This window comes from Penicillium brevicompactum (genome assembly GCF_028827555.1).
Source record: "Penicillium brevicompactum strain IBT 35665 chromosome Unknown utg000001l_segment0_segment0, whole genome shotgun sequence".
Lineage (NCBI taxonomy): Eukaryota > Fungi > Ascomycota > Eurotiomycetes > Eurotiales > Aspergillaceae > Penicillium > Penicillium brevicompactum.
The window spans coordinates 494974-513376 of record NW_026623203.1 but is presented as its reverse complement, the minus strand read 5'-3'; the positions used below and the strand labels follow the sequence as shown (position 1 = coordinate 513376).

The window sequence follows — 18403 nt, the reverse complement described above, 5'->3', positions numbered from 1 at the left end:
TGGAGCACTGCACCAGAGTGCAGTAATGAGTTTTTGTCTCTGGGTCGTGCGCCTGCTTTTTATAGGGGCCCTTGAATTTTTTTTCCGAGACATTCTCCCTGAGACCGTTTACCGTGGTGAACAAAGATGGTGGTATCCTCATTGATGATTTGACGAGAAAAAGATTAATCCCGATGTAGGGTATATATGAAACTAATCTGGCTTTTGCATTCACGACTCACCAGTCCTTGACGAACGACCATGCAGTGATGTGGAAAATCTTTATGGCTGATTGACTTGGTCATATCCGGTGAACTCGACATTCAACGTTGAATAGCTCCGCGTTGATATTAGCGTGCTTACTGTTGAATTGAGTTCAGGCCGAATGTTGAGGTCAGCGTGTCCAAAGATGAGGTATACAATCCGTTGGACCTTAAAAACCTGCCTGTTGTTTGAGCAATAGTTCGTGAACGAGATCCAGCGGTGGATTGGGATCATCATCGACCGGAAAACCCTTGAGGCATATGATTAGAAGCTTGTCAGCTCGATTTTTTCAAGTTGACGAACCATAACAAAGCTGAAGGGATGGGCCTCTTCAAGATAAGACATACAATACAATACAGTTATAGTCTTTGCAATATCCTACCTATATCTCCAGAAACAATCTGCAATGGTTATACGAACAGAACTTAGGAACTATATCAAAGATGACTGAGCGTGGTGACACCAGTCACGGCGTATAAAAACGGATCAGGGAGCGTTTCGTTTCCGCCCAAGGGCCATCAGGAACCATCTCATGAGGGAACGTTCCATCATCTGCTATGGCGTATCGGTCAGCCCCGGCCTTTAACAATTCGCCCGCTGCTGTCCACGTCTCTTCTTTCGCGACAATCCTATGCAGTGGCGTAAATCCAAGCATATCCCGAGAGTTCACATTGGCCCCGTATTGAATGAGAAGTTCGACAATCTTGTGGGCATTCCTTGCTTCAGCAGCATAATGCAGAGGTGATTGGCCATTCTTGTCTCTGGAATTTGCACAGCTTCCATGTTCCAATAGAACCTTTGTTGACTCAATAGATCCCATGTGCACAGCCAGGGACAGAGGCGTCAGCCCATCCATGTTTCGAGAGTGAACATCGGCTCCAAGCGACAGAAGGTTTCGAATACATTCCATGCCTTGTCGGGTATAAAAATTCCTAATAGCATTGAAAATTGGAGTTTCACCATGCTTGCCGCCGGACCAATTTACATCCGCGCCGGTATCGACAAGCCAGCCCAACATACCGGAACACCAACTCGATGACGAAGCAGCTAAATGGAGGGCAGTCTCTCCGTGGGCATCTCTAGCCATAATACTGGCACCACATTCCACAAGAGCTTGCGATTGTTTTATGGCGCTCTGAGAGACGGCATGGAGTAGAGGCGTCTTTTGGGCATGATTTCTGGTATCGAGCTCAGCCCCATGTACGACCAGTGCTCGAATAATACTTTTCCTGCCATTTCCGGGAATGCTGAGATTTGTTGCAACGTAGAAAAGAGCGCTCCACCCTTTCCAATACTGATGCATGTTTTTGAAGTTCGGGTTGGCGCCTAGGTGCAATAGCAGGCGTACAGCACGTGTGCATGAATGGCCAGCTGCTATTTGAAGTGGCGTTCTACCCATGTTGTCTTGGGACTCCATTTGAATACCAGAGGCTATGAGAATCTTTATAATTTCGGGGGTGGCGTTCTTAGAAGCAGCGATGTGCACGAGGGTCATTCCAGTTCGACGGTCCAAGATGTGTATATCAGCCCCATGCTTCAAAAGCAATACCACTTTGGACTCCTGATTTGACCGGACAGCCTCCAGTAATGGAGCATGCTTATCAAACACAACGGGATCGACCATGGCACCGTGTTCCAAGAGCAACTTGGTGATCGCCACGTCGCTAGGACCCTTTGTCGCCAAAACCAAGGGTCTTCTAGATCGGGCATCGGCCACATCTGGCAAAGCCCCATTCTCTAGCAGGATTTGTACAACGCCGATATGCTTGTTATTGACAGCCTCCAGAAGAGCTGTCGACTGTGCTCGATTCGGTGATCGAAGATTAACATTCGCACCTGCACGTAGCATATTCCGCACTCCCAGTTCGTCTCCGCGACTGGCGTACCACAAAAGGGCTGATCCACCACCAGAGCGGATATTATTTTGGTAGAGCTCGTTGGTCAGGAGATGGTAGAATTTTTGGCTAGTCCGGAGGAAGCTGAGAAGGTCTTTTGGCGAATTCAAATGGCTTGAAATGAGAAAAGCCAGTTCCGGTGGTAGAGAGAGAAGAGACATCACGAGAAGCTTGGACGAATGTCTAGGCTATCACTCAATATAATGAGCGAAGATATTTTTCAAATCTTGCTTGAACTAAGCGGACCAAAAGCGATTGGTCATTGTGTATCAGGCGATAGGAAAACTTAAGCAGAATAAAAGGCAGATGAGAATTTAGTCGATGCTTATTATATATGTGAAAAGGGCAATTAGGTTGATGCCGCCTGGTCCGATCAGGTGGTGTTGAGGTGTTGAAAAGGTGACCGTAATAACCGTTATCCCAATTGAACACTTCCAGTAGACCCTTTCTTCCTAGGAAAGTCGGGACTTGATCTCTTATCAGAAATTACTTTCATAAGCCTAGTCAGCACCTTTGTTTTATACAACGCCGATATGCAACCAAATTATTTGGATGTCTTTGGGTATTTGCGGGCAAAATCGATCCTTTTCTCGAACAGCGTTTGGGAGATTTGAAGGCCGACATTCACTCTCGATCGTAACTGTGGTTGGCTTGTTTTCCAGATCACCGCTAGAATCAACTATCCACATGCTATAGCAGCGCAGATTACGAGTGAAAGTTACTTCCTACGCTCAATTGCAGCCAACCAATGTTGCCATCCATGGAATTTCTGTTACCTGGCGGTACAGAAATGATGAAAACAACCTCAAATTCCAAAATATGATCTTCCTTTTTGGGCGTAATGTAGACTGAAAGCTTGAATCTGTTGCAAAGCCAACAAGAGGAGCCTGAGCCCAGTTCTCAGGAAAACCATGTGAGTCCGTTGAGCTACCAAAGGCCAGGATCTGGTTCCTCGTCGATCGCCACCCACCTCGCGAGATTGCAACGCTACTATTACACTCTGCTGGTACCCTGGTCGCATGCAGACAACTTTTCCATGGATCCCTTAATTTACAAACCTTACTTCGCTCAGGCACACGAAAACTTATTTGTCAAACGCCAGTCTGATTAGTATTCCGGTTGCTCTCCCCACCAAGAGATCCATCGCCTTGTCAATTTTTCCAGGATGGCACGTTCAAGGCACCAAAGTCGGCGCCAGCGACAAGGAAAATTCCATTTACAGGTGAAAAAAGTCCCGGAATACCAAGCTTTGACAGCCATGAATTTTCCGCGCCGCGAATCTTGTGAAGTGCGACCGCATCCAAGTGCCTCTATGGAGTGGAATCAGAATGATACAGCGACCAACAAACAAGGCCAGCCCGAGATTAGCACTGTTTCTCTCACAGTAAGCCGGCATTTGGGCGGAGGCACTTCAGCCAGATCTTCTTGGCTATCTCAGCCTGTGAATAAGCGGTAAGAACTCATGATCAGTCGTCACAATTTAACAGTTGTTACTAACGCCCTGCCCTCAGATTAGTAAAACAATTGATTGAAAGTTACCGGGGAAGATCGATACCATCTTCAGTAAGTTCAAGCTACAAATTTAGGAGCGCGCCGACTAATCTACGGGCTCGAACAACAGTCCTACACGGTCTATACTCACTTCTCGGAGTTCCAATGACAAGCATCCCTTTCCGCGCACAGAATCTTATTCTCCAAGCCATACAGCGACATCTCGAATTCGATGCATTTCAATTCGTTCACAAATGGCTCTTGGAGGAGTCTCTCATGGTTGGGTGGACATGCCCGGAGGAACTGGAGCTAAACAGGCTTTTCAGATTCTTGGTGGAACATCGGGACAAGATACGGTGTAGCTCTTGTCGTCAAGCAGCTACAACCATACAAAAGTGGCAAAGATTGGTTTCCGGCATCCGCCACGCTGCTGTCCACCGTCTTTCACAGGATCGTGAATCTCTCCTGCGCATGACCCGCGTCGCCATTGAATTCTCTCTCTGTATCGGTGGACTTTCGAGCGTGGAGAAGCTTCGCCGTCTACTGAAGTTCCTGGAAGATAGACTCCCAAAGTCAGAGCGCCCTCGAGCGCAGTCAAGACGAAATGTCAAACACCAAGCTTCTTTGCCAAAACTGCACCTCGAAAGTCTGAAAGACCGATTCATGTTGCTACCGAAACACACCCAGAAAGTTCTCCATCGGATTGAAGCAATGTACAATTTGGAAGTGGAATGGTTCCTGCAAGTTGAATTCAGATGATATCTACTCATTGGTTTAAATCTCGTGATGTCGAAATACGACGTGTTGTTGACGTGTGTCTAGCAATACGTAGGTGTGAAATGATCCGTTAGGAGGTGAGAAATTCTGCGCTTGAATACGGATCGACCATTGGAATCCCATCGGCGGCACAAGGGATAGCGGATCAAGTATATTTGAATTTGTGGCCCAGAGAAGAAATCATTATGATCTGTTCGGGTCCAGCATAGACCGCGTGACGCCAGCATCGCTTCCGTACCGGCCTAAAAGAATACGGTCGTCATCCTGGAGGTGGGACTATGTGCATCGCGTCTGTGCCGCCAGGGAGCTGAGATACCGGCGAAAGGAGCGTACAATTTAGCAGTATTTTATCGGCTGCAGCGCTACATTGCGATGTCGAAGGAACAGCGGCCAGCTATTTTGATATACTAGTCCTAGTACATATTACTATGATAAAGGCTGCGATAGCAATGAAGTCTCAGCGTGAGAAATACAATCGAGGTTGCCTATCATTCCATGTATTCCGTACGGAAAAAAGAAAGCGCCCTTTGTAATGCCAACAGTAAAGGGGAAGTTCAAAGTCAAAGGTAAGAATTCGAGCATGATAGTGGTGCCATTGGAACAGGTCCATCAATCCCATTTCATTCTTGTCATGCAAAACCAGGAGAATTTCATCGAACTGAGATGCGGCCTGCAAAATACTGCGGACAGCGTATAAAGATTCACGATACTATCAGTGGTCCCATAGGGATACAGGAGATAGTAGCAAGCGGGTTCTGAAATTGGAAAATATCTAGATGCTTGTTGGCTCAAGGTAATACGCCTGCTTGGATTTGATTGGATCGATGGTCGAAAACAGATAGTGTTCAGAGTGAAGTGTACGATTTGTTTCCGACCCACGTCTGAGTCACGAGGAAGTAGATTCGACATGGACCGTGGAATCACGAGCACAACCGTCGATCATTAGTGGAACCGCAGGTAATTCCGAATACTCAGTTTGGACGACCCATGGAATCCCCTGCTCGGTGAGAGAATGCGGTCGGCATGAAGGATTCAGGCCCAGGCTTCTGCCACACTTGCTTTCTAGTGATTAAGCCCTACAGCCCAAAAGAAATGAGTATTAGGGCAAAATCGCCAGCATCCCGTTCGAATGAGGGAAGGGAAATTGGAAAAGACCAACATGGTATTAGAAAGATTCTTCGTCGATACAGTCATGATCAAGATGCGTGGGGTGATTGAGAAAAAGTTAGGGGCCGCAGGAGGGCCGGCCCACAACGTCGATCCATACCCGGAAGCCAATCGCTAGTGCACAAACTGGAGACTTTGTTTGGATCTATCATCTTGTCCTTACATATTTACCATAGTTTCTACAAGCTATCTACTAGAGATCTCAGACTGGCGATCGAATTTCACAGATGGAGAGGATGGGTCGGGCTCAAAGAGAGTATACTTTCTACGGGAAGGTTTACGCAGGACAGGAAACATAACTTCTAGATCGTTCTATAAACCAGATAGAGAAAGCAGCAGCTTCCCCCTCGACGGAGGACCAATCACTCTCTTGTGAGGGCAACTAAACCACGGATCGGATCTCGCTGCAAAAAGTCTGTGATATTCCAAATACCTCATCTGCCCCAACCGACTTCCCAAGCAACAAAGACCTGTTCCATCTGTACTCTAACGGCCCGTCAAGACTAGGTTGTGGATCGTTTCTGGACCCTTGCAAATCCTTCGAATTTCTCCGGGCCACATTGAGAACCTCCATGATCTACTGTCCCGTGGGTCGTCGCCGGGATCTGCATCGCGGAACCGTACCTGCGTCTGTCTAAAGTCACGCGAGGTGTTTGATTGGTCCGTTGGGTGCTATTTGTATCTAGGGTCTCAACAGTGTGATAGCAGCGTTGCAATCTGGCGAGGGGGTGGCGATCACGAGAATCTAGCTCGTGAGCCATGGTAGCTGAAATAACTCACTTCATTGTTCTGGAAACTGGACTCGGGTTTATATTCTGAGATTTCCAACAAAGTCTCCACTTTCGATTCTCCGTCAAGGAAAACAACTTATACCCTGGATTTGGGAGTATGTTCATAGCGTCTGCACCGACAGGTAGCAGAAGTTTTAGGGGAGGCAACATCAGTTGGTTGCGAGCAACAAAGAAAAGTACCGTTCAAGTAGCGCGAAACTAGAAATAGGCAGAGAATTGTAGTGGGATCAATGGGAGGCACGTCCTATGGCCAACAGCCGGTACAATCGAATGTCACTGTCTGCCACATTGTGCAACCCATTATTGCGGCACCTGTTGAAGCACTTCAACCCTCATGAAACAGATGGTGAGCATGGCTAGTGACCATGGTCAAAACGGGCAAAGTAATCTGCCACCGCATTGAGGCATCCAATTGCAACTTGAGTGATATGTAGGAATCAGATTTTTGCGGCGTTGCTTTCTGCTCAACAGGTGATGATAATGGTTCACCACGCTCAACGCAGGGGGATTCGTTTTGTTTCGAGGTTGTCCCAGGAAATCCAGACGAGTCCTATAGTCATGTGGTGATAAGATAAGATAATGAGATCACGTGGTGGAGCTCGACCAGTCTTCCGCAACAATCTCCAGATGGTACAACCAACGAATTGACTAACTTAATAATTTTGTTTCTCACCTGTTGGCAGTTTTTTCTTTCTCCTCTTAATTATTCTGGCATTGGTCAACACGTTGGTCGAGGGGACTTTTGATTAAGTATCCTGGTGAGAGACTCATTCCCAAGTTTTCAGGCCTATTTGGCCAGCAACCCACGACCGTTGAATGCCCATGTGATCGTGATGCAAGATTGGGTTCACTCTTCACAGCATGATGTCTGATTTCAGTTTGCACAAGCCTCACTATCTGTGAAGCATCAACTCAAAACCTCAAACCACTACTCGGATATTTAGTAGGAAAAGAGACGGTGTTCTCAAAATTCCGAGTGATACACCTGCCAATCTCAAAAATATTTCTCATTAATCTGACTAGTTTTATCGAATCGGAGACTGTTTGCCAATTCCACCAAGTTAGCGGGTTAAATGGAATAGTTCACGGACTATGGATGATGTACATTAATACATCTCATATCGTCCGCGAAAGTTGAACACTCCCCTCACCATCAACACACCATCAACACCAATGTCATTGCCCGCCAACGCCACCGTCATTAACCACATCCCTATAATGTATGCTTCCTGTCATGAAATCTTATGGGCCTGATAATTCAACATACCGCACCGAGCATAGATATGTTCACAGTTTCGTATCTGCTCACCTCAGGTTTTGGGTAAACAGTTATATCTTTTCTAAATTAGTGTCAAAGTTGAGGTCCTCAAAATTTTTGGATGATCAAGTAATGAAGACCTGTTACCCAAGGAAGACTTTTTTTGCACAAGCGCTACGACTGTTTAAAGTGATCCTGTCCCGTCAATCTCAAAACATCGCCTGTCGAGAGTGCCACAAAATCTCAATGAAAATTCGATTTGCCGATATGGAAGCCAGCCGTTACGATTCAGAGTCCCGACGCGCACTACAACATAAGCCCGTTCACACCAATGGCTCTGTCGACCCAAAAATCCATTTCTGCGGCAGCGGAATTCTGCTTTTCTTTATTTTCCATATAATTCGGTGCTCTTCGTCAACAAGCAATGCGATCACAGCATTGGTTTCTCTGTTATCCAACCTCTTTTGTTTTGGTACTTCTGCTTTTTCCCATTACTTACTTGACTCGGGGAAGCAGCTCTCTTCCTCCTTCTTCCTGTTGGACCACATCGGAATTATTCTACACATATGGGGGACGTCCGTATCGGTCTTGCTATTAGAGAATTCTGGTAGTGGGAAAATCATTTCAGTAATTCTGGGAATCACACTGGCCGGGATTGTCTGTGCCACCTATTTGATAACCTGGCCAAGAGAGAAGAAAGAACGAATGCTGGTCATTGGGGTGTTTGGAGCATTGGCCCTATGCAGCGTCTCACTCTACAATGCTGTTTATCGAGCACCTCTCGACTGACGGCATCTTATATCTTCTTGGCTGTGGTCAATGGCATCGGAGAGTGGTTCTACTCCCGTGGGTCTATTCAAATACTGAATCAACGTTCAAGCAAGCCCTATACTGTTTCGGGGCATTCGTTGATGCACCTATGCTCACTGATTACATCAATATCTCACGCTTCAACTCCGGCATTGTCCATCTGCATCTGATAGACTTGAGTAACCGGACGTTCGAGAACCCAGTTTCTTGGGTTCCTCCCATATGCGGAAATCATTTTGGCTGAGATCAATACTACGATCCTCTGCTTCACCTTACGAGATGGTACTAGGGCGAATCAATGACAAAGCTGCTGTCAGGGGTGGTACAGTTGAGACTTTCGGGGGTTAGATGATCCAAGCGTACTGTGACATTGAAGCGCCCTGAGGATTTTTTGCGAACTTTCCCTCAATGCGCCCGATGCCATTGGCTGTATAGTTGTCCCAACAACGGATGAATATAATCAATACCTCAAAATTCCATCATTGCAGCGTGCTGAGTGACGGTACTATCATTTCGTAGTGCATGGTCTGTTCAGGTCCAACGAGTGGTCAATATTGATACAATGCTGGGACCAGCCAACCTTTGGACTTTCATGGGCTACTTTTTTGTAAAACAAATTTGCATGTATGTGAGTCAGAACTTCCCCTAGATCACTTTGAAAGCGTACTTAAGCTCAGCTATCACTAACATCACTATCACCGATATGAGATGATTTCAGGGCTATGAACCAGATTCGGTTGACAATAAGGAAATATATTTTCCAGACTAAAAAACTCCCAATCAGAAGAATATAATGTAATAATAATCCATTTTCGAACTGTGAACCAGTATAAGTCTACTACAAGATTGATGAACTTTCTTCCTGGCGCTGTAGCAGCCCCGTCACACTGGACCCAATACAGAGGAAATTCTACAATGAGACAGAATCGACATTTTGAGCCCACAGTGCATGTGGGAGTATGGACTCTACATCCGAAGGCGATAGCTCCTTGCCACGCGTTTTGGCTTTTTATCAGGAACAATCAGAGATAGGCGCGGTCTGGAAAGTGGTCGATGGCTTCGTAGCTGAGAACGAAGATTCCAGCGTCGTGAAAGCGGAAGAAGACATGGCAGAAGACAACGCGGTGGGGGAGAACTTGATAGAAGACGGTTCGGAGGTGGACGATTCCGCGTAGGAAGACTTGATGGAGGATGATTCGGTGGCGGGTAGCAAGTCTGAGGCGGTGCACCGGCTGCCATGCTTGAGTCCATTGTCCAATGTACATCTCGACTTGTTTCCTTGAAAATTGTAGAATGTGATCACGCCGGTTTCTTCAACCTTAACCCATGCAGCGGATGAATTGCCTTCCGTGCCGCAAGCCTCCGCACCACGCATAGGGTAGCCTGGATGGGTGCTGTTGGCGACTTTGTCCAACTCTAGAAATCTGTAAGTATGTTTTTCTTGATTCCCATACCGGGGATTTACTAACTTGAACAATAATCTCCATCAAGTTGACTGAAGAAGGTGGAAGACCCTGTGCAGCCATGGTTGTCATTGGACCAGATCGCGCATTTCTTGTCAATATCAATGATCTCAAGAGTACCACCAAGGGACGCACGTGCATACGCACTCGCGAGAATCACAATGAGAGAGAAACGCATTTTAGATCTAGCTTGACAACCTAAGAGGTTTGAATACTTTTGTTGTTCTGACGTGTGGGCTATTTGCTTTTAGCTCACAGATCCGGCGTTGTCTCGCTTGGTTGAAGCAGAGCAAAAGGATATTGAACGTCGTGGCTTTTATATAGTCGAGTTCAGATGCCACTGAGACTTCGATTTGCTCGCCGAGAAGGCAAAATACGAAGCATAGGTGCCATCTGACCAAAGTTGAGGTGCACTCGAGACGATTAATTTGCATGTAAGGTCGTTTATTGAGGCCGAAAGGGCAGCTCGACTGCACCAACAAAATTGACTGTACATGGCCGATAATTTTCGCGGTATCTGGCGTTGGAATACATGGCCAACCAATTTTGAAATGACAATATCTCGAATTGAGGGAAACAATGTTTCAACATCTCCCCAGCTCCACTTTACCAGCCTGCTTGAGCCCCATGGCTTATACTACCCTTACTGCGCCTTGTTGTGATCTAGTCAATTGTATCATCATGCTCCATCAGTACTGTTTGATCTGTGAGGCTTCATGCCGGAAAAGGCTAAAAAGTTGAATTATTGCGGTTTTTGATTTTGTCTCTTCCAAAACTTCGAAAGGCTTAGCCCTCAAAGTAACGCCATCATAAAGGAGACTCCGGGCGCTTGAGAAGTCTTCAATTGCAGGCGTTGAACAAGATCTTCAGTTTTGAATTGATAAGGGGGCTTAGAGGAAGAGTGGTGGGGGCGAGTGTTAAACCGAGGACTTTCTAGTCTAGCAGTATTCCATCAATTATCGAATGATGAACAATCGTAGTTCAAAGGATCTATTCGCTTTTCTTGTGATTTCGAGGGAGGGAGCACAATAGAGTATATACATACAGTGCGACCATTTTCCGTCCACCTTGGTCAATCAAACTCGCTGCCTCTTCACTCACAACCTGATCTTTACTGAATGTCATGAATATCCTGTTCGTGTCATTCTCGATTGCCGCATCGAAGTGGGCGCAGAGCAGATATTTTCTAGATTTTGCACGTTGAACTTGAATCCAGACCCGTCCGCTCACAGGGAAAATTATTACTTACGGAGGAATTTTTGGCTGTCCGCAATGGTTGCCCGCGTTTTGAGCCCCGCTTAGCTTCTCGCAGGCTACACGTTCCTAGCATCATATCCGACCCTGAGATCCATATAATGGCTGCTAGGCATGTTTGTGAGAATTCTGCGTATACATCTATGGACTTTCAATATGAAGAAAGCTATCGTCTACCCTAAACACAAGACATCGTGCGAGTAAGCAGCAGAATAGTGGATTCCTGGATCCACATGGACAGCGTGGGCCCCGTAGATCATTTCTCTAGATATCCCGTAAACTTCATGTATATCTGTGACAATCCTGCCTAGCAACCCTGCACACTAGTCCTGGGAGCTACAGCACCCCTGGAACGTTTCACCGAGATCCTAGGGCCATTCAAGGGTTCGAAGATCCATGTGAGGTCTCTTTGGGATAGTGGCGCCGATCTTGTTTCAATGCTACGGTGCGTAGAACAATTAGGAACACAACCTCCGTCCTCCATTCCACAGCATAGCCATGAACGCTGCACTGATGGATAGTATACCTTGACCGCCTGTCTCATCATCACTTTGCAAGTATTCGACGGCTATTCTTTGATCGAGATCATGTCCTGTCCCTGTTCATTCTCGCCTCCATCTCGGGTTTGGAATATGAGCTAGATACCCTCCATAGGAATGCGCGTCACTTCATCTTCGCCAATGTGATCCTGATTATCGAGAATGCTGAGGATATTCCTGAAAACTGACATATACAAATAGAATTATCTAGGTATAAAGAGGGACTATGCTATCATCGTATCCATTACCAGTCTCCTCATTTCTGTTCCTGACGCTGTCCCCATCTACAGCCATCTCAACAATTGTCCAGCATCTTGCTCAAAGCATCATGTCCGTCAAAAGTGTACCAGCTCAAAAATTCAGCATGGACATGTACAACCATGAGCTCCCTCCGAGTTTTGAGTACTGCCTATGCTGCAAACCCCCGCCTACGACTGAAAAAGACAGTCTGGAGGTGGTTGATTGGCTGATGCAGCACGACCGTGTGCTCGCGTCGTGCTCTCGCCGGGCCCCAAATGCGCTCACCTTGGCCATCATACAGGGCAAGAGCTGCGTCGTCCGACACCTGATGAAGCGCTTTGCTGCATGCGTCAACGATCCAGATTGGAGCAACCAACGACCAATTTTGGTGGCTATGGAATATCGACAGCACGAGATCTTGCAATCGCTCCTCTGCGATCCACATACCAACGTGAACGTCACAGATAAGAGTGGGCATACTCTTCTCCACCTAGCCGTGATTTACGACGATGTGACGGCGATCAAAATTGTGCTGAAGCACAAAAATGTCGACATCAATGCTCGAGACAGCAACGGCGATACTGCACTTCTACTGGCTGCCAAGATCCACGGCTGTGATCAGCCCAATAGCAAACGGATACTTGATTCACTGTTGTCGCACGAAGACATTCGAGCCGAATCGCTTGATTATTCCGGTCGTTCGGCCCTCTGGCACGCAGTGAACACCTGCAACTGGCAGTTGCTTTGCCTTCTCGCAAAATTTCCGCGGGTTCAGACCAACGTCCCTGATCGTCAAGGTGTCAGCCCGTTAGCCCGGGCCGTGATCCGCAGACGGCTTGACATTTTCAATTGGCTTCTTGCTACCTTGCCGCGAGACATTGCCTAGGGCTTACGGCTCTTTTATTGTAAATAGGGTGACATGAGTAGGTTCATTTCTATAGCTTGCTGAAGACCGTGCCAAACCACTAAACCGGCGTCGCAGAAATTCTGCGCCCGCTCTCTTAAATGTCATAATTATCACAAACCAAAATTTTCTGACTGGGAACAGTCGTGAGTTTTCATTCCGTAGGCGCATTTCCAACATGACTCGGCTGCATTATGTGATTGCAGCATTGTAAGAACACTCAGTCGTATTTAAACAGAGCTCGATTGCCCGACTGAAGTTGTTCAACTGATTTTTAAAAATTCGATCATTCTATCAGTTAGTGCTCACAGGCCGAAAGAGAGCATTCCTCTCATGACACACGAAGACGTTTTGCATCTCTTGTCCCCACTTGACGCGGTCGTCGTTTTGCGGCACCCCGTCGCGGCTTCGACGGTCGGCATCTCAGAGTAGAACGGTGAAAGTCGATGATCAAAGCACGCCGGAGCTCTTCATTCCAAAGAACATTTTCTTGCCTCAGGTCGTCATGTATTATCCCGAGAGATTTGATCTCCTTGTTCGACTTGTGAATCTCGCGGCAAAGCTGCTGCGTCAGCTCCATCGTCGCAGTACACTCACCCCCCCAACCCATGACGAGCATGTGGCGAATTCGTGCGCCATGAAGAAAATATATTTTTGCCAAGTCAATGGTACCCAAGAAAACTGGCACAGCAGATCCTTGGGCCTGGTGGAGCACTCGATACACCTCTGCTTCGCGGGAAACTTCTTTCCACAGCCCCGCAGTGGTGCCTTTCCCGATAACCGTGTAGCCGTATTTCATGCATGTCAGTTTAAATGGAGCGCCGTATGAGCCGCAATCACCAAAAGATATGCAACGGTCCATGTCTTCGTCCAGCTGGTTCTTCAATGAGAGCATCAAGTCCTCGGCCGATATTGGATGCTGAGTCGGATCGGCCTGGCCTCGGCGATGATGATCCACGTTTGGACACCGCTCATCCAAATAATTTTTGGTCCGCAAGCCAAGCAAGCACCGCTGAGTGCAGAATTGCGCGGCGCGGCGCTGGGAATAATCGTCTTGGCCCTGCCCTGCCCTATGCTGACGGCCTGATCGCCGAGCGGACGGTGAAGACGTGACCTGACTGATCCTCCGCTTATGGCCGGCTGCTTGATTGGTGTCGGAGCCGGAAGATCCAGGTGACTTCGACCGCGGTCGAACCTCCGAAGGCACACAGCTCGCTTGAGATCGCGTAGGAATCCGACGGCTCTCTGAGGGCGCTGGTAACGGAGATGACGATGGCGGTGAATAGGATGAGCCAGTATCTGGACTCGGAAATTCGGGGTTGGTGCTATCGGAGTGAGGAATTTGCTGCAACTCTTGTCCTGGGATTTGTGAGCGCGTGCGGTCGAAGCTTGTTTCCCATTTGTGAAGAAATGGGTACGCTCGATTTCTCCATTCTTGCCCTCGGGGAGATGAACGAAACGCCATCAAACAAAGACACAGTGCCCTCGCAACAGAAGATCTCCATAGGAGGGAAGCCATATCACTTTCTGGAGTCATTTCGCTGTGAGGATCACAGAGAAAGTAGTAGAGCGTGCTGGGCCGGTCGAGCGGAACGCGGAGCAGAACGCGGGTAAGCCCATTTGTCAGATATGAATATTCAAGTCCTTCTTCAATCATCACATGGTATTCCTGAGAAATGGCGGAGCAGACGAGTCGTTCCGCCTTGTGTCTCACCTTTTCTTCCTGGTCGGTTGATGTCTTATTGGCTCGGACCATATCCTTCCAGAGGTCCATTGGTCGAAGTCCCATGCGTATGATTGCAGAAGACAGCTTGTGAGGTGGCTTGTACTCGACAGTCGTCAGAATGGTGGTCGAGGCACCGTCGACGCGGTTGATGCAGAACTGGTCAGGCCGCGGTTGACTTGCACTGGGAAGCTCGTTTGCTTCAACCTCCGCGGCTTCATCTTCGTTCAGGAAATTCTTATGATTGCTGAACTGGATTCCGTCTCCAAGCTGGAACTCCTCACGAGCGGCTGGCAGTTTGCAAAGCTCGGCTATAATATCATGAACATGTTCTTCAACGCCAAATCGCTCGTAGGCCTCAAGTTGTTGCTCGCTGCTCAATGGGCTGCGAGCAAATCGACGGCCAAGCCCTTCTATCTCAGCTAGAGACGAAAATAGGCGAGCCGGCGGTTCCCGCTCCGGGCAAAGATGTTGGCACACGGACTTGTAAACTTCCGAGAGCTGTTTTGGACAGTCGGTCCAGTGTTCCAATCGAGCCGGGCAGTATTTTCCTTTGGGGAGAGGTATTTTTCCAGTTGTTGAGCGAGATGGTGAATCAACTCTCAATGATCGGGAGAGAAGGACATGGCAGTGCTGAATGAGCTCTGTGAAAGTGGTCTGTCGGGTGCGCTCTTCTGCCCGTCGTCTCCCTTCTGCTTCCCGCTTCTCGCGCTCTTCTGCCTGTCGTCTCCCTTCTGCCTCCCGCTTCTCGCGCTCTTCTGCCTGCTTCTCGCGCTCTTCTGCCTGCTTCTCGCGCTCTTCTGCCTGCCTCCGTCTCTCTTCCGCCTGCAAATAAAGAGTTTGGTAATCTGGAAGATTGGGATTGGCCATGTATTTGTAGATAAAATAGATAAAACCGGGTTCCTAAGACAGTTGTGACATGCTAGGTCCCGGTCGGCGGCTTAGCATTGTTGGCAGACGTCAGCTGATCCCGGCTCCCGGCAAAAGTATTCACCCGGAAACAAACACGACTCACCGTTTTCCGGGTAACGATACGCGATGCCGATCGCACTTCCTGCAACTCACTAGTCCAACACTCAAAAGGTCGGAAGACTGCTTAACACACGAGCCAAAATCCTTGAGCCGGTATTAATAGGTTTAGAAATAGGTTTAGGAATTGCAAGTTGAATTTTTTGGGTTCAGGCATGGGTTTGGGTTTAGGCATGGGCTCACTAACAACTGTGGGGGTAGTGAGATGATCAGTCACGACTAGAGGTGTTGGAACAGCTGCGGGCCTGTCGCATGCACGAATGAGATAGCAAGGAGTCTTGATTCGAAATGTCCCTCTGACCATACAGTTTTATATGATAGCGCGGACCCACCAGACTAGAGAATACTAAGATCACGTTCTTCAATACAACAAATGACATAATAAGGTTCCACACATATCGACAAGAGGCTTGTTGTTGGAAAGTAGAGTGGTTCGATCGGGTAGAATTGTGGAGTTGGCGAATTCCAGGAGTGATGAAGGGCGACGGAGGGCTGATAAGGGCTTGAGCTTCCAGTTCGCATTGAACTCTGGATGCTGAGAATTCATCCTCTTTTCGTCTCTTTCAGACCGTTCAGTCACATATTCACAGTCCGTCATGTATCTCGCCGTGTCAAGAGGTCGATACGTAATGTATATCCATATCGCTTTTTTGCGAGGGGTCAGGGTAAGTGAATTCATACATAATACGTACATACAGTATATCCAGTGGTCATCTGGAGGGCGTTCTTCGACATGACTTGGGGTTTATGGTGGGGTCAGAGGCTTTAGCTTGGCACGCAGGATTTCGTCTCACTTGTCTGAAAGTAAGAAATCTTCAAAACAGGTCGATACATCTAGTCTTGGTCGGTGTTGTAAACCTTTTCAGTCCGTTCCTTCGCTTCAGGGAACAGCGCCCCCCCCCTCCCTCCCCGGCGCAACACAATGAGCACAAAAGACAAGAAGACAAGGAACTCGCCCACTATATTTCTCGCCCAATTCCTTGGAGCATAGCCAGAGAAGATTCCCCAAGTGTAAAGCCTGCTTAGACCAACCCATACACCTTTTTGCTCCCAAACCATAGCTCCCGTCAATACTTATAACCCAGGCCGGTGATGAATGAGGTTCAAACCGTCTGAGTGGCCGCCATCTCCCCAGCCAAAGGTACTTGATCTGTGGTAGCACTATTTGGCACCGACATCTGAAATTCTCCGAGATGACATCTATCAAGGTCAGAAATAGAAGAATTGAAGTTTTCAAGAACCCACATCAATGTGAAAAATCAAGATCTTATTATGATTTTCCCATTCCAGTTCGATATCACTGCAGGCACTTCGCGGCTCTCCATACCACTTGCTCCAATTTTCTCCATCCTTGACCTTTATAGCTGTGATGTTACCCACGGGGTTTCGACCGAGTACTAAACCTTTCAGGTCCTTGATGCGCACATGATATGATTTGGAGGATCGGGGTTTAAAGCCCAGCAACTTGCCGTCACAAGCAATACCTGACAGGCAGATTGATGATGCATAGCTTGAAAATAAAAACTCCAATCGGCGACAAGTCTTTGCCGGTATGCATTGCTTTTTGTAATATGGGTTTGCACGTAGTTGCGGATCATTGGCGACAAAGGCAGGCGGCGGGGAATTCTTCATGGCATTGACCGCTTCGTGTACATTGTTCCACGCGACACGGAAGTTGTAGGTTTTGGGAAACCTGGATTGGTCACATTCTTTGATATTCTTAACTATCCTTCGAACACAAGATCTGACGTTCAGGTTCTTGTCGTTTTGTAGGTCGTACTGGTTCCACTCAGAGATCCAACAAGCTAGACAAGGATCGACTCGTTCAACTTGGTCCATTGTAATGACTTCCGGTCCCTGATCAAGTAGTGCAAAACATTTTTGGAAAAAATCAAGGGAAAAATTGTCTCGACATATATCCTCGTCGGCGATCTCTGAAAGAGCCTCCGGTTCTGCAAATAGGGCATAATCCAGCCCATCCGTTTCGCAGTCATAGGGCGTTGGTTTAGCGAAAAGTCTCAGGTTGAAAAGATGGTTTGCGACCATATTCAGCAATTGCGGATCGAAGCTGGAGCGTCCAAGTACCAATTCCGCAACTTTCCAGCAGCAAGCATGAACGGTTGGTTGCTCAGTTAAAGAGTGACGTCGGACTGATACAAGATGACCTGCATCTCCCAAAATGTGGAGAGGCTGGAATATGTTTCTCCAAGTGTCGGGCGCGTAATTCGAGAGCTCTATCGGTCGGCAACATATCCAGCAATAAATGGGCAAAGAAACCCCGGATGGGCAGCGGGCCGTTCCTGGAGGCGGTGCTGTTCCTGGAGGCGGTGCTGTTCTTGGAGGCGGTGCTGTTCTTGGAGGCGGTGCTGTTCTTGGAGGCGGTGCTGTTCTTGGAGGCGGTGCTGTTCTTGGAGGCGGTGCTGTCCTAGGAAGAGACACCATTTGGAGAGAATAAGCCAATCTGGGGGCTTGAGCCGACTTGAGCCGACTTGGTGGGTATATGTAGGTGAGTGTATGACACGTAATTACGCGAGGAAGGAGAGATGGTTGTTGCACGGAATGCGCGAGAATGGGAGGGGAAGGTGGTTTGGTTTTCTACCGACCCAAATCATTGACCGAAATCGAAAGGTCGCGCTAAAGCTACCTAGTCCGGTAATCAGTGTGTTATTAATTAGCTCTAGTACTTTTGTAGAGCCATGGCGACGTACCGTGGGAAGATCGGCGGGGCTCCAAGCTCACCTAGGCTCAGAGGGTGAATTTATCAAAGCCGAGATTTGGAAAGATCTCTGACTAGTTTACTACAATTGGCGTCGTGTGAC

At 47.8% G+C, this 18403-nt stretch overlaps 5 protein-coding genes across 5 annotated transcripts; 2 read left to right on the top strand and 3 right to left on the bottom strand.

The window, feature by feature from the left end:
• Window positions 1–709: 709 nt before the first annotated feature.
• Window positions 710–2299, bottom strand: N7506_000119 (uncharacterized protein; the record flags this gene model as incomplete). The annotated part of the gene is made up of 1 exon (XM_056949415.1): window positions 710–2299. The coding sequence occupies one exon, from the start codon at window positions 2297–2299 to the stop codon at window positions 710–712; it is 1590 nt and encodes a 529-aa protein (XP_056815330.1).
• Window positions 2300–9444: 7145 nt separating this feature from the next.
• Window positions 9445–10073, bottom strand: N7506_000118 (uncharacterized protein; the record flags this gene model as incomplete). Its single annotated transcript, XM_056949414.1, has 2 exons — window positions 9445–9848; window positions 9902–10073. 2 exons carry the CDS (start codon window positions 10071–10073, stop codon window positions 9445–9447), a joined length of 576 nt encoding a protein of 191 aa, XP_056815329.1.
• A 1979-nt stretch (window positions 10074–12052) lies between these two features.
• Window positions 12053–12814, top strand: N7506_000117 (ankyrin repeat domain-containing protein; the record flags this gene model as incomplete). Its single annotated transcript, XM_056949413.1, has 1 exon — window positions 12053–12814. The coding sequence occupies one exon, from the start codon at window positions 12053–12055 to the stop codon at window positions 12812–12814; it is 762 nt and encodes a 253-aa protein (XP_056815328.1).
• A 349-nt stretch (window positions 12815–13163) lies between these two features.
• Window positions 13164–15425, bottom strand: N7506_000116 (uncharacterized protein; the record flags this gene model as incomplete). Its single annotated transcript, XM_056949412.1, has 1 exon — window positions 13164–15425. The coding sequence occupies one exon, from the start codon at window positions 15423–15425 to the stop codon at window positions 13164–13166; it is 2262 nt and encodes a 753-aa protein (XP_056815327.1).
• A 2422-nt stretch (window positions 15426–17847) lies between these two features.
• On the top strand, window positions 17848–18039 carry N7506_000115 (uncharacterized protein; the record flags this gene model as incomplete). The annotated part of the gene is made up of 1 exon (XM_056949411.1): window positions 17848–18039. One exon carries the CDS (start codon window positions 17848–17850, stop codon window positions 18037–18039), a length of 192 nt encoding a protein of 63 aa, XP_056815326.1.
• Between the last annotated feature and the right edge of the window lie 364 nt (window positions 18040–18403).